Genomic DNA, 14,502 nt, shown 5'->3' on the forward strand with positions numbered 1-14,502 from the left:
CAATTAGTGCAAGGCTTCAACATCCCTGTTCTGTACCATAAAGATAGTGTGTTTGCTCCACTTACATGTTACTAGCAGTGTGGGTTTGGGAGCCTAGGAAAAGCAGGGAATCTATGGGGAACTATGATACACAGCTAACAACATAATATTATAGGTGGATTCTCCAAAGAATTCAGCACTGGCATTGCTTTTCTTTCTCACTCTCTCAAATGGCTGGATAAGCAGCTTGGAGGGTCTGCAGAGTTCAAAATTGCCAGGCTTTCAGGAATAGCTCATGGGTAAGAACAGTGGGGTTCATTTTGTGGCCTATCAAAACCTCATCTTTGATCATACAGCAATTAGCATGGGACAGCAACACTGAAACAGCATGGTTATCCCACTGTATTATTAACTGGCAGAACAACATCTACTTGTGAGCCTTTGTTGCATGTTTCAGAGACCTAACAAATTTGGTGTTAAATGCATGGTCAGTTCTGCTGTTCAGAAACAAAGAGCTCAGCTCTAATTATAGCTCCCCTTTTCCTTTAATTTGTCAGTATTCGTTTCATTTTAGCACAAACCCCTTGAAACTAGTGAGCAGAGCAGGCTGGAAGTTGCTTCTTTCTCAGAGGAGTGGCTTAACTCTTCTCTGTGCACCATCTGTCCAGGTTCCATATTTTCTAGTTTGATGACTCACAGTAATTTCTTCTTTCTGGACAAAGGAGTTGTTTTTGGTTTCCTGAGCACAGTGTGATGCATTGCAGACTTCATGGCGGATTTTTCTGGCTAGGAGCAAAGAAATACCAACAAAATAAAAACAAAAACAAAAACCAAACCCCAAAGTATTTCACCTGCTTCATAGCAGCTGCTGTAGAGCCATTTTATAAAGAAAAGAGGAACTACCCTTGCATGAGAGGGGTCTGATTTCTCTCTGCTTCTAACATTAGAGGCAGCAAAAAGAAGTCACCAGTGAAAGCTAAGAATTACTAAGATTTATCTTCTCAATCTTATCTAAAGGAATGGGACCCGTACCACATCAGCAATACCACGTGAAATAGGAATGTTGACATCACCCTAGAGCCTAGAATAGCAATCCCATGAGGAGTGGGTAGATGGAGAGAGCCACTGAGTTAGTAAGCGTACATTCAGCATATAGCTTGAATGTTGGAACAGGGAAATTATAAATGGCCTTAAGTAGCAGAGAGGTTTTACCATTTATCTAATATATAAATATCTCTCCCAAGGGAGGGAGAACTCCCAAGTGCAGACTCGCCAGCACATCCTGACTCCAAGGCATGTGCCCTACTCAAGCCCTTCAAAAACTGGACTGTCAGCTTTTTGTATGATAGTTTTGTGCAAACTACAGTTACTGAATTCATGATCTAGACAAGAAGATGCCATATTACCTTCTGTTTTTCCAACTAGGATTCTCTGTACTCTGCAATCGTTTCCTGAAGCATTTCCAAAAATGTGAAAGATTTCTTGCCTTTCTCCCTAAAGACTGAACCAGTCAGATGGTGGAAAAGAAGGCAATAAAATATCTCATCCAAAGTCCCTGAACAGTTTATAGCAGAATTCAGATCTCCCTGCTCCTACAAAACCAAACAAACAGATTACACCAGGTTTTAAATGATCTCAGTGACTACACTGCCTAACTTTATTCCTTTCTAAATTTTCCTGATGGTTTAATTAATGGATTGGCCAAGAACTGATAGAAGTTTCTACAGGGTCTCTTAACATCTCATCTTTTCATGAACTTAATGTATCATCTAAGAAAGCACAATCACAACCAGCACATGAGGAACTGCATCATGATAGCTCATTCTTCTCATTGAACTGTTTATGCGTAGGTCACTCCAAAATTAACCTCTGCTATTTATTTCCATGGAAACTACAACAGTTTACAACTACAACGAGTACAATACCACTATTTGAAAGTGATTCTCAGCTACAAAACCCTGTCCTTCAACATAGTCACCACCATTAACTGTGCATTTTCACCAGTGCTGAACAAAAGCTTGCTTGCCATGCTCATAAAAATCTGTACCAGGGGAGGTGACCCCCTGTTTAGCAGCTGCTATGACAACGTTGTTTCTAGGAAAATGTAGTCTATGTAATCCATCTTTCATTGGCCTGAACAGATGGAAGTCAGAAGGGGCCAAATCTGTACCACGCAGTTGGAGTGTAGGACAGTCTAGACAAGATGGGCAATGTGTTCCACGAATCCAAACTGGTGTGGGAACCTGGTGTTACTGTGTTGCAAGAGAAAGGCTGCCTTCTTCGGTAGCTAAACTGGTTTGAGCCTTTAGCTGTCAGCATTGCAATGTAGTGGTCAGAGTTGATTGTCCAGGCTCCAGGAAATCCAGAAGAATCACCCCTTTCCTACCCCAAGACAGTGCATATCACTTTACCTCTTCAGAGCTTTGTCTTGAACATTTTCCTAGACGAGGAATTCACATGCTGTTCAATAGATTCTGAAAAACTTGCATATGGTGTTCTTTCCATTCCTGTATGAGCATTTGTGGGACCCATCTGGAGCAAACTTTGCAATATTCCAGTGTTGCCACCATCATTTCCAACATACAGAAGCTGATATTCAGCTCTCTACACAGTTCCCTGGTTATAATCTTCTGATTTGCACAGATGAGCTGATCAACACACTATTCTTTTCATGGTGTGACAGCTGTGCACAGCTGTCTTTTACATCAGTCACCACTGCTGAAACACCTCACCCACTGCTTCACTGTTTGGTCTCCATAGACATTTAGCAAACATCGATGAGTGTCAGTGGGTACAATTCTTTTCTGCATGGAGGAACTCAACATCTTTGCTTCATACACACCTCCACATTAGACTCCACTCTCTCAGACTGCCCCTCTGCTGCAATCTGTCACACAGCAGCAAACTGTAAGGGAATATTTGTGGGAAGGTTCAACCTCCACTGTCATACATCAACATCTGTCTCTGACATAGAGGGCCAATATATAGAAATAGAAGGCATTACTTCCAGAGCAGCCTTTGTATATCCGTTCTTCAACACCTTCTCTATCCAGGAGAGAAAACTACTTAGACTGGTATGGCTAACATTTGGCATTGGAATCACAGCAGCATTCAAAAGAGGTGCAAGCAGGGTATTAATCCACCAATTTTATTATTCACCTACCCAGTTCCTCATCTTAAAAACAGCATTACATGATACTGGAGCAATTAGTTACCATTTTAGAAAAAAAACATCAGTTGAGATGCTGTTTTCTTTAAGACTGGTTTGTCAATTGAATTGCAAATGAATTACTCAAACGCTGCTTCCCCCTGTGACAGCTTTCCCTGAAGGACACATCCCCTAACAATAACTATCACACTGCTTTTTCTACTTAGGTGATGCCTTCCTGGACATCTTTTTCACTGATGAAGTATAACTTACCTTTTAATGACTGCTAAAATCATTGCCTTCACCCATCTCCATGGTTTTTGAAAAACGTGTCCCAAACTGCATTTGGAGTTCAGGCCAAAAATGAAGCCCACAAGATTAATCTTCCCCAAAACTAAAAAGAAACAATAACAAAAAAAGGTGTAATAGACTCTTTTCAGGAACACAGGTTTCCTGTATTTGTCCTTCCCACACAGCAATAGCAATAAGCACACAGAGATCAGAGAAAGATTAACATTCAGTGACTGTTTCAATCACGCGCACGCAGGATTCCAGATGACATGCCTTTTAGCTCTGATGAAGGCCCGTGTTAGAAGGTGAGGTCCTCGAGGAATGACAGTCAGCCCATCAGTGTCAGTGGAGCTGGAAAATTCAGACCTACAGATCAAGTGGCTCAGAGAAAGGAAGTACTGAAAGGTTTTATGAACAACAAAAATTCTGTGAAGCCCTTTGGAAAATTGTAGCTGTCCTGCTGTAGCTTCTTGAGAGGCAGAGACTGCACTACTAGCAAGACCATCAAAATTTGTCAAGTTTAAGCAATTTTGGAATCAAAAGCAGCAATCAAAAGCAGACCATGTCACTTGCGTACAAATGGGTATGCGTATAAGTGAATATCACCTGAATCCAGGAATTCCCAATTTAACAGCCCAATTCTGTACCACTTTACTTGCTAGGATAACATTTATTAGCTGTACTAGACTCAGTTCTCACAGTGTACCCCACTGAGAAGAGGCTGAGCCAAAGCACTCATTTATGGATTTAATAATACTCTCCATTACTGTAAATCGCTGTTTCACTCCTACCTATCTATCCATTCAATATCTTGCTAACATTTCTTTTGTGGTAGGGCAATCAACCACCTGCAGCAGAACCTTTAAAAAATTTAGACATTTAGGTCAGAATTTAGTTCTTACAATAGAGAAATTTTGTACCACCAACAAACTCAAGTGTTCATCAAAAGGATCTACAAACGGAGAATAAATGCTGGGAAGAATATAAAGAAAGAAAAGGATGCAAAAGGGGTATAAAGTACCTTAGTAACCAGTGCTAGAGTTGCCTCCCAAATATTTACAGCATGAAACAAAACATTTTTTTTTTTTTCTTTCTATTTAAGGGCTACATTGTTTCAGGCTGAAATGGCTCACTTTAATAAGATTTAACTTGATTACAATATCTGTATTTTGATCTTTCTTTCTCTCCTTCCCAATGAGGTAAGAACTGTAAGATAGAAGCATTCCACACAGAGTGAATTTTGTAGTCATACATGAAGTAACAACCACTCACAGCAGCACTGGATGCTTAGGAAATGGAAAGGGTGAAATAAAAGCTTTTGAAAATATTACATGCCTATAAACTACCTGAAGGTAAATGCAACTGACTGCATAATCATTAGTCAGGAACTGCTTCGTATCTTCTTTAAAGATAAGAAGTGAATTGATTTTACACAGCTGAAGAAACAAAGTCAGATACAGCATCTATGATGGAATAAGAATAGGATTATTCTTAAATAACTTTCACTGTCAAATGTCTCAGCCATTCCAGAAGAACTTTCACCTGTAAGTCAGTCTGTAGACCTTTAATCTCACAGATTTTTTTTTATTTTTATTTTTTTATTTTTTTTTGAGATGAAATACTTTAAAACATACTTGTACTGAGTATCATACTAATGCTCATTCAGCCTTATAAACATCCACTGGTACTGGAAAAAACCTAGTTGCTAGGGCACATAGTTTGAAGTTGCATGAAAAACAGACTTGTATTTAGAGATCATTAGAACCATTTAATCATAGAGCTACACTACACAGGAAAAGATGGCATCCCCGTTCCATTCTCCCCCCCAGCTCAGAAAGACTTCTAAAACAGATTTTTGTTTCTACTTTTTTTAATAAGTCTGCAAAAGCCAAGGATTTACAAAAGCACATGCAGGTCCATTAACATCAACAGATCATCAGTAAGAAGCTCCAAAAATTCCTTGGTACAGGAAAAATGTCTTTAAGACTGAAAGTAGTACATAAAACAGGGCACCAGAACTGATAACTAAGGTGACAACAGCAGCTTTGCTGACAGATGAATTCCTGGATTGCTCCTGGGGCATGGATAGGGATGTATGTTGTGGACAACACCAAAACCTAGTTGAAATACTCTACAGATTTGGAGAGAACAGTAAGATTGTATTGTTTTAACTCTTATACTGATCAATTTTAAGTCATATCAACAGATCTACAATTTGCTAAGCATTTCTGCAATTGCAATCCTGATTCTTGGTTTTGTATTCTTCCAGAAAGAGTATATAAATAAGTGTCACCATATCAGAAAAGGGTGTCAGGAAAAGGTGCACGAGGCCTACCTTCAAATATCGTAAGGAAGAAAAGCAGATTCTCTGAGTCTATCCTCTCCAATGCCAGTCTGTGAAAAGCTAATTGGTTATTGAAACAGTAAAGCACCACTTTTCTGCAAATATCTGCAGATCCTTTAATACAGAATAAGAACAGAAGGAAAAGCCATAGAAAATACCTTAAAGACTACTTTTCTTTAGCATAAAGCAACCCAGTTTGTATTCTTGCTTCACCATTCACCTTCCAGTGTTTGTACTCAAAATAAAGAAAAACAGGTAACTCAGATTTCCCTTTTCTCAAAAACTTAGAGACAGTGAGGATATTAGGTACATCTAATTGTTCCTACTTTAAGAGTAACTTATTGTTGCTGTGAAGATGCACAAGACTGTCATTTTTCTCTCACAACCGATCCATTCTTTCCCCCAAAATTTCCTTATTTAGCACACCAAAGCTCTAACACAGCACTTGCATAGTCAGATTCTCCCTTCCAGGAAGAAAACTGTTATTAGAATGTATCTGACTGCCAGGAAGACTGAGATTATCTCTATCCACCTATCTACAGAATAGGCAGGAGCACATACAGAAGTTATAGACCATATTATGACTGTGTAAACACATGATTATATTCAGCAAAATACAGTAAAAACATTCCTCCTCTGACAATCTTGATCCTTGTAAAAGGCTATGTGCTAACAGGGAGCTGGAAAGTTTCCTATACAGAAATCACTAAGAGTGAAACCTACAAATATGTAACGGGATCTGAATTATCAGTCCACAGCCTGTAACAAACACAGCAGTAACTGTTATCTCACTGGTAAGAAGTACTACACTGAGCAACTGCCCACGGTGGGACTGCTCATGGACTATGACTGAATCAGTGATTATAGGGTAAATTAGTTTTTCATAATCCAATCAGTTTTTCATGAATATCAACTGTCAGGCTTTTTATTTTTGTGATTATACCTCTGTGGGAATAGATTATTTTCCAAGTTAAGCAGTAATGTAAGTCACACTGCATTTGTTAGATGCTAGCAACAATGAAAGCAGAAACATTAAAAGCAAATTCTCACTACTAACGAAAGCTTCTTAATGATTTCAATACTCTCATCAGTACAAGTGAATCTCTCATGCTGATCACAAACTTTTTTTTTGATGTTACACTGTGCGCTCAGTGACCACTTAAGTAACATACAGAAAACTGAGAGAAATTCTTGGAATTTCACAGAAATCAAATAAACACCCACGGCAACATCCATGGCTCTTACTGCAGTAAAAAGTCAGCACATATTCTTCATCCCATCATTTCTTTTAAAGAAAAGGTGATACTTTGTATTGCTTCACCTATGAGGTAGGTAGCACTCCCATACAAACAGTTAAAACTGGAAATGAAGCCAGCAGCCAGCACTAAGCCTGCAGTGAGTGCTGCATCACTGTCTGTTCAAGTCATTTATTAAATCACAAACACAAATTCCTCATGTCAAAAGATAAATAGTAAGTCTTTGACAGCAGAGTGTTGGACAAGTGCAAACCGGTGCTTTCTCGTGACAGAGGTCAGCGGAATTCTGGCTTCAGCCTCCAGACACCTTCACCATTTGGGTTTCTATGAAAGCTGCAGAGATTGCGGAGGAGTTCTCTAAAGACGCAAGATTGTGCCGCAGGCAGTTTGGACTCAAACTCCTGCAGTATTTCCTGAGTACTAGCCTCGCCGTCCACACGGGCCTGGAATGCAATGAAGTTCCGCACATCCACCAGCAATTCATCGTATTCTGTTGAGCCTGGGGCTGGAGCTGGTGCTTGGTAAAGATTCTCATCTCCCTCATTCCCTGTCCGTTGTGGTAAAATAAGATGGTTTCTCGCCCTCATCTTAGCTAATAAGGATGAAGAATCTAATATGCTAGATGATGATTCTCCAGTTTCTGATTTTCCGTCAAAGTGCCCATTGGAACTATTCTTCTTCACATTTTCTTTCTTCATCGTATCTGCATCCTATGAATAAACATATAGATCATGTATTTTGAGACCCACAGAATCTTTAACAAAATCTGCTTGCCGTTTAGACTTAAATCATACGTGAGCACGTTTGTAACATACAGCAAAGAGCCCGTATACTTTAGTCTCAACTTGAATATATACTTTAGAACTCAGGAAGTGAAAGAAAAGCTCTGCTGATCTTTAGACAGACAAGTAGTGCATGCTGCAGTTTGATGTATCTGAATAGACAAGGTGATGCATCAAATAATGAAAAATTCTTGGGTGAATGAAAATTCTAGAAGTCTACATAATCATATGAAGAATAGCTATGAGAGTATAGATCAGAACAAATCAGGTTTGTTGCATAAGTCAGAATATTTCACTATATGTATATATATACATACATATAAGCTACTAAAAGATAAATACTGGCTTGTCTTTCTTACCTTGCACTTTTTGACAGGTGATGCACAAGTGGAATGTGAAGAAAGCAGCATAGGGTTTCTTTTTTGACCAAACCGACTCCTAAATATGCAGAAGAATTAATTCCATGAGAAATCTCTCACAAAATTAGGATACTTTTGCCAAAGCCAGTGACTGGGTTTGCATTCTAGGATTCTTAAGGACGCTCTACCACCCTCCCTGTTCTGTACTGTGGAACAGTAATGCTTTTTTATCCTTCAGAACTGACTACTTTCTAGCCTCAAAATATGTCATTTTGTTCTATTAAATATTAAAAAAAAAAAAAAAGAAACACATTGAAACAAATGAAAAATGATACATGTTACTACAAATACTGGGTACAAAAAGAAACAATCCACACCATTTTAAGGAACTCTTCTATTTATCAATAAGCGGTGTGAGAAACAAACTTACTTTACTCTTGATGGTGCACCTGAAAGACCACTCACGCCTGTCCATGTTGGCACACCAGAAGCAGCTCCTAAGCATCGCTGTCGAGAGACTTTCAAGGCTCTTAGTGCATCCTGGGCCACTCTGTTTGCTTCTGCTTCTACCAGCACATAATCTGCACTGGAAGCTTCCATAATGGCATCGTGTTTCATTACACTGTGTACCCCTAGCAAACAGAGCACACAAGAAAAGCTGAAGGAGGACACCTATTAATTGAAATGGTAACCTTAAGTGAATGCCACAATCTTTTTTTTTTTTTCCCCTCTCATTTTCAGATCGATTACATTCAGCACTTCAACACAGTCATTTCTAGTAAGAGATCCCCCTTCTATGGGTTGAGCAATCAATTTGACAGTAAACCACATTTGATGTGCAGATGAGGTCATTATTTACAAAAGACTTAGCAATTATGTGGTTAAACTGATCATTTATATTGTTACAGACAGGACAAACAGAAGTAGAACTCTTGCCTAAATGAAGGTTGGTTGCATACTTATTTCCAAAATGAACACTGTACTACTTTCATATCCTAAGGAGTTTCTGGAAGGCAACTAGCACACTCCTACCTGAGAAATTTCAGTAATGAATATATTTTAACATGTCATGACAGTAACAGACTAGATAAACTGCTCTTTGTCATTTGCATAAGCTTTGCACACATCTATTTAAATAGCCTGTCACTGCTGCAGAAATCCAATAACAAAAGTTACCTGTTTTCTTGAAGAGTTTCTCCAATACATAATCATCATTTTTCTTTGGGTCTAACTCCTTCTCTTCACTGTCCTCCTTCCTGTAGCGCTTTTGTTTCACCAGGTGAGGAATACGCTCCCCTTCAAACTTGGCATCTTTGTGTTGCTTCTTCTTAGACTTCTCTTTATGGCTGTCATGTGATAGCATATCCACTCTGTGCTTTGTTTTTGAGGTACATTTATAGTGATTATTATCCAATTGTGAATCTCCTGTTTTATCAACCTGTTTTTCCTGAGAGCCATCTGCACCACAAAGAAGGCTAAAATCTCCCTCAACATTTTCATTAACCACTTCATGTTCTTCCTCAGTCACCGTGGTGTTCTCTGAAGATTCTGTATCACCATGCAGTGGTTGGGACAGAGATATATCAGCTCTTTCCAAGCTTTCTTGCTTGCTTTTATTCACTGAATTCATATTAGTAGCAGTTTGTGCATTATCTTTTGCATAGCTTTTCTGGTCAAAAGTTTCCGAATTTCCTTTGGCTTCCTCACCAGTCTCTGTTGCTTTAGAAGAATTTAACACATGGCTGGTTGAGTGGGAGCTAGATGACTTGCTGTACTTTGGTGAGCTGCTTTTCTTTAGATGGAGACCACCTTTCAAAGCGTCATCATCAGCTGGCCTTTCAAGTTTCCGTTTCAATTGATGTTTGGGGACTTTAACATCTGAACCTGTGCCTGAGGGATGAATAAACTTAGTATCAATTTATCAAACACTTCAAACATTATATATATTTTTTTGTATTAAAAGTATTAGGAAAAAAAAGTGTACCTGCAAAAATTGCACTTGTTTCTGTCCCCTGAGACACATCTGGGCTGCTCAGAGTAAATAGCTCATAAAGATCATTGGATTTGAAAAAGCGCCTTTGCTTAGGGTCTTTCAGCACTCTGTTTGTTAAAAACTGCTTGAAGATTTGTCTAAAAACAAACAAACAAACCAAAAGTAATTTATGCAGGAAACAACATCTAGTTATGTTTAAGTACTGACTACAGTACTTAAGCACAAATGTTACCCTGCAGAATGATTAAACAGTGGGAAGATGATGTTAGCTTCCAAAAGACAATCTTGAGTTGGTAACTTTCAAACAACCAACTAAATTGTTAAACGTGGGGATTTACTGTTTAACAACAATCCCATAGCACAACAGGTAACCACCATCCTGAAATGTCCTGTGAGGCATCTGTTAGTTTAGCAATAAATAACTTCACAGCTAGGATTTTTACTTTTTTTTTGTCCATTAAAATTGAAAAGTTCACATATATAGCAATCAGAAAGCTGTTTAACATGATCATGTTTTTCATTTCAAATGTCATTTTTAATAGTCAAAGGAATCAAAGGCAGCAGGGTAGCTCATAGCCTACTGGTGAGGTCTGGATGGCAATCAGTGAAAAGAGAAAACTATTGGGTTTGAGAGGAAGAAAGTCTGCCAGTATTTGTAGATCTACTTTTATGCTGCGTTTATACAACATAATTTTGTGATTGTCATAAGCATTATTATTAAATATTAAATGTGTTATTAAAAACACATCCCAAATAGAAATGAGAAACAGTTCTAAATAAGTATTATCAACATCATTTTAGCTCTGTTGGCATTAAATAAGGACAGCATTTTAAAAATATGTAAATATCAAAACTATATTCAAACACCAGCATCAAGTACTGCAGTGCACCCATCAGAAGACTTTTGAGTTTTAAGGAATTAACAGCTTCAAAGGTTTCTGCAAGGGATGACCATTTATTTGCAGAGAGGAAAACATAAGGCAAGGAGAAAAAGACAAATTGCTTAAAGCATTAAGTCTATTGCACTGTTCTGGAGATAAAATAGATTTCTGGTGGCTGTCCTGACCCTTGGAGCCCACTTCCTTGATGTGGTCACTGTTGTTCAAACACATACATGCCAGAGGGATGCAAGCCAACCAAGAGCAGATGCTTTACATCAGTGTGGTAAAGCAGTGAAAAAAAATGCACTCAGTAAGTGCTGGTATTTCATTATTTAGCACTTTCCATTCATTCATCCGCATTTTCAAGGATATTCCTGTTCTAAATAGCAATACCTAGCAAGAGGATTCCCACGCATGTTGTTCACTTGGAATTCATGTGAGTGAAACTAACTACTGAGAAAGCTGAATGGGAAAGCAAACAAAACAATTTCATTATTCAGAAATGCAAGCACTTTAAGACTCCAGATACATTTTTGAATAAATGGCATGAATAAATGGCAGTTCTTGGGATTTAATTATTGAATTTTGAAACAATTTGGGAATAAAATATAATTAGGCTTGACGCACAGCAAATATATATGTTCATATAACATTTATCTTTACATATTCTGAGGATAAAAAAGCTTGTTGATTTCAAATTGCACCTCAGACTTGTCAAGTTTCATCTTTTGAATATGCAGCCCATTTTCTGTGCTAAGGCTTACATTCTTCCTTACAGTGAATTCTTTGTACACTGGACACAGCAGCTAAAGCAAAGTGAAGTATGTTTAGCATGTGAATTTTAGAGCTAGAGCAACACATGCCTGTTATGGTGAAAGCTGAGGATTGCATTCAATATGAGCACATTCTCACGCGTGTTACTGTTAGACAGTCTCAGGTTTGCTGCAAACATTTTCTCGAGCATAGGACTATATCCATGGAATCATTTTGACTGACCTGTGGTATATCTTCTCTTCAATAGTACCTGCAGTGAGAAGTCTGTACACAGTCACTTGTTTCTTTTGACCTATTCTCCAAGCACGCTCACGAGCCTGGAACACAAGGTTTGGTTACTAAACATTAGCTTTCTAGACATGTTTGACAGGGAACTATCAATACCAGTCTATCAAACCTAGTTTGGACATTTAACAAACAGATGTATCGTTGTAGTATTTCTACAGCATTAGGACAACTAACTCAGAAGGAGAGGAAAACAATTTAAAAAGTATACTGCTATGAGATATGGTTTAGTGGCTTGTTGTAGCAACGGTAATGGGAGGGTGGTTGGACTAGATGATCTTGTAGGTCCTTTCCAACCTTGTCATTCTATGATTCTACAATATGTATGTAGAAAGGCAAGAATCCAATTGTAGCAAGAAATCTATGCAAAATCTCAAAGAATAAATTATTATCTTAAAATCAGAACTCATACCTAGTAAATACTTTAAATAAACTTGTTCTGAAACAAAGTTATTTCAGAAGTCATCTTTAATATAAAATTTTCCTTCAAAATATTCTCATTATTCTAAACTGAAAACTTTCTTAAAAAGCTCTCAAAACAAGCACTAAAACAGACTCCTCTTGATCTGAATACTTGCAGATCTCAGAACTATTCAGGATTTCTTTCAATCAGAAACAATTTATTCCTCTTAAACACATAAGCCCCAAATAACATTCAGGGATCTGTTAACCCAGAGTCTCACCATTAAAAGCAGCTTCTCCTATAGGCATAGCTACATATGACGAGTGATAAAGCCAACTTAAGTAAAACTTTTCTCCTTTTCTTACTCTGCATTGCCACCATGAACAGTCATGCCTGTTCAAATGGCTGAACAGCTGCACTCTTCCTTACAATACATCTACTATGTTTATTTATTAGGGGAAAAAGCAAACAAACAAGCCATTTCAACTGTTTGTTTTGCTACACTGATTATATGAGTCCACAATATTGAAGAGTGGTAACATGTAACAATATAAAAGGGATGTGGTGGGAACCACTGATAATAGCTTTTCCAAAAGAGCAATCATAATATGGAACTGTCCCCTAATTGACCATTGCTGGCAACAACAACTTAGGAAAGAGCAACATAGTGTTTTAACACCAGGGATACAGATCTCTTTCTATCTTCAGCTTTATTTCAATGTAGCTGCTGAACAGAATGCAGTGAACAAACTCACCTGCGTGTCCGTACTGGGATTCCAGTCAGGATCATAAATAATAACCCGGTCAGCACCAGTCAAGTTAACTCCAATACCACCAACACGAGTTGTCAGAAGAAAAATAAATATGGATTTGTCCTGTAACACAGAACAGAACTTACTAAAGGAAGATTTATCCAAGAACAAGACCATTTTTGTTATGTCCTGCGTTCTTCTATTACTATTGTTTGCAAAGATCCTTTGCAATTTCCTTGTTTACCTAATATCACTTTTGACAAATACAAGTAGTTTGATATAAATTTCCTTTACTGTTGCCCAATAAACTTACTTTTCCTTTTCAATGTTCTTTTTTTTTTTTTTTTCTTAGAAAAAAATTTACATTAAAGCCATGATGACATTTTCCCCCTCACACTAAGAAAGTGGTTTCATTTGAACTTCCCAAATGCAAAATATTTAAAAACAGATAAAAAATGAACACCAGTAGTTCAAGCTAAGCACAGGCACCATACTCAATAATAGGCATCAGTGTATGGGATCAAACATCTCACCTCATTGTATTTTGTTATAAGTGGCTGTCTGGATGCTATTGTTGTAGTACCATCCATTCTGAGGTAGGAATAGTTTCTGTCTCTCACAAAGACTTCAAGGATCTGCAGCATCTGTTGTAAAAAAAAAATAAATAAAGAAATCCAGATGTGAAGAATGAACAAGATTGAGTTGTGAGAATTTCTGGTATTAAATGCAATGCCAGTCAAACAAACAAGAAAGAAAACCAAATATTTGTGAATCTTAAGTTAGCAGAAAATTCATCAACGTATTGTAATTGGAGTAGCTTGTGAGCTATGAAGCTGGTCTTCAATTATCCAACATTAGACTTTTTTTTTTCTCCTCCTAGTAACCTGCTAATTTCATAAGAAGGTGAACAAAAACAACTGTTTTAAATTACAAGTCTTGTCAGGACTAACACACTTTTTAGTTTTACTAGTAAAAAGCCAAAAAGTGGTGAGCTCATCTTACCTGTCTTGACTGAGTGAAAAACAACACTCTGTGACCTTGCTTGTGCCATATTTTCAGCAAGGACTCTACCACTATCATTTTTCCAGAGCGCTTCCAATAACCAAACTGATCAGCTTCCTCCAAGTCAGCATCTGGTACACATCTCAAAATCTTGGGACCACCAGAGAAGAGGTCAGGGTGGTTGCAAATCTTCCTCAAAGCTACAAGTCCTGAGAAAACCTGAACAATACAGGGGAAAATATCTTTTTTATTT

The 14,502-nt window shown here is 37.8% G+C and overlaps 1 protein-coding gene across 3 annotated transcripts in view; it reads right to left on the minus strand.

Annotated features, from left to right (window-relative positions):
• Window positions 1–5,290: 5,290 nt before the first annotated feature.
• Window positions 5,291–14,502, minus strand: part of ERCC6 (ERCC excision repair 6, chromatin remodeling factor) — a 44,429-nt gene continuing 35,217 nt past the window's right edge. For all 3 annotated transcript variants that reach the window (XM_072340576.1, XM_072340575.1, XM_072340574.1), the window contains 9 exons: window positions 14,250–14,468; window positions 13,781–13,891; window positions 13,251–13,370; window positions 12,030–12,124; window positions 10,144–10,289; window positions 9,336–10,049; window positions 8,590–8,791; window positions 8,160–8,238; window positions 5,291–7,728 (listed from right to left, as the gene is read on the minus strand). In XM_072340576.1, coding sequence (XP_072196677.1) covers window positions 7,294–7,728; window positions 8,160–8,238; window positions 8,590–8,791; window positions 9,336–10,049; window positions 10,144–10,289; window positions 12,030–12,124; window positions 13,251–13,370; window positions 13,781–13,891; window positions 14,250–14,468 — 2,121 coding nt within the window. In that variant the 3' untranslated portion in view covers window positions 5,291–7,293. The remainder of the gene's footprint in view (window positions 7,729–8,159; window positions 8,239–8,589; window positions 8,792–9,335; window positions 10,050–10,143; window positions 10,290–12,029; window positions 12,125–13,250; window positions 13,371–13,780; window positions 13,892–14,249; window positions 14,469–14,502) is intronic.

The sequence above is a fragment of the Excalfactoria chinensis genome, chromosome 6 (assembly GCF_039878825.1).
Source record: "Excalfactoria chinensis isolate bCotChi1 chromosome 6, bCotChi1.hap2, whole genome shotgun sequence".
NCBI lineage: Eukaryota > Metazoa > Chordata > Aves > Galliformes > Phasianidae > Excalfactoria > Excalfactoria chinensis.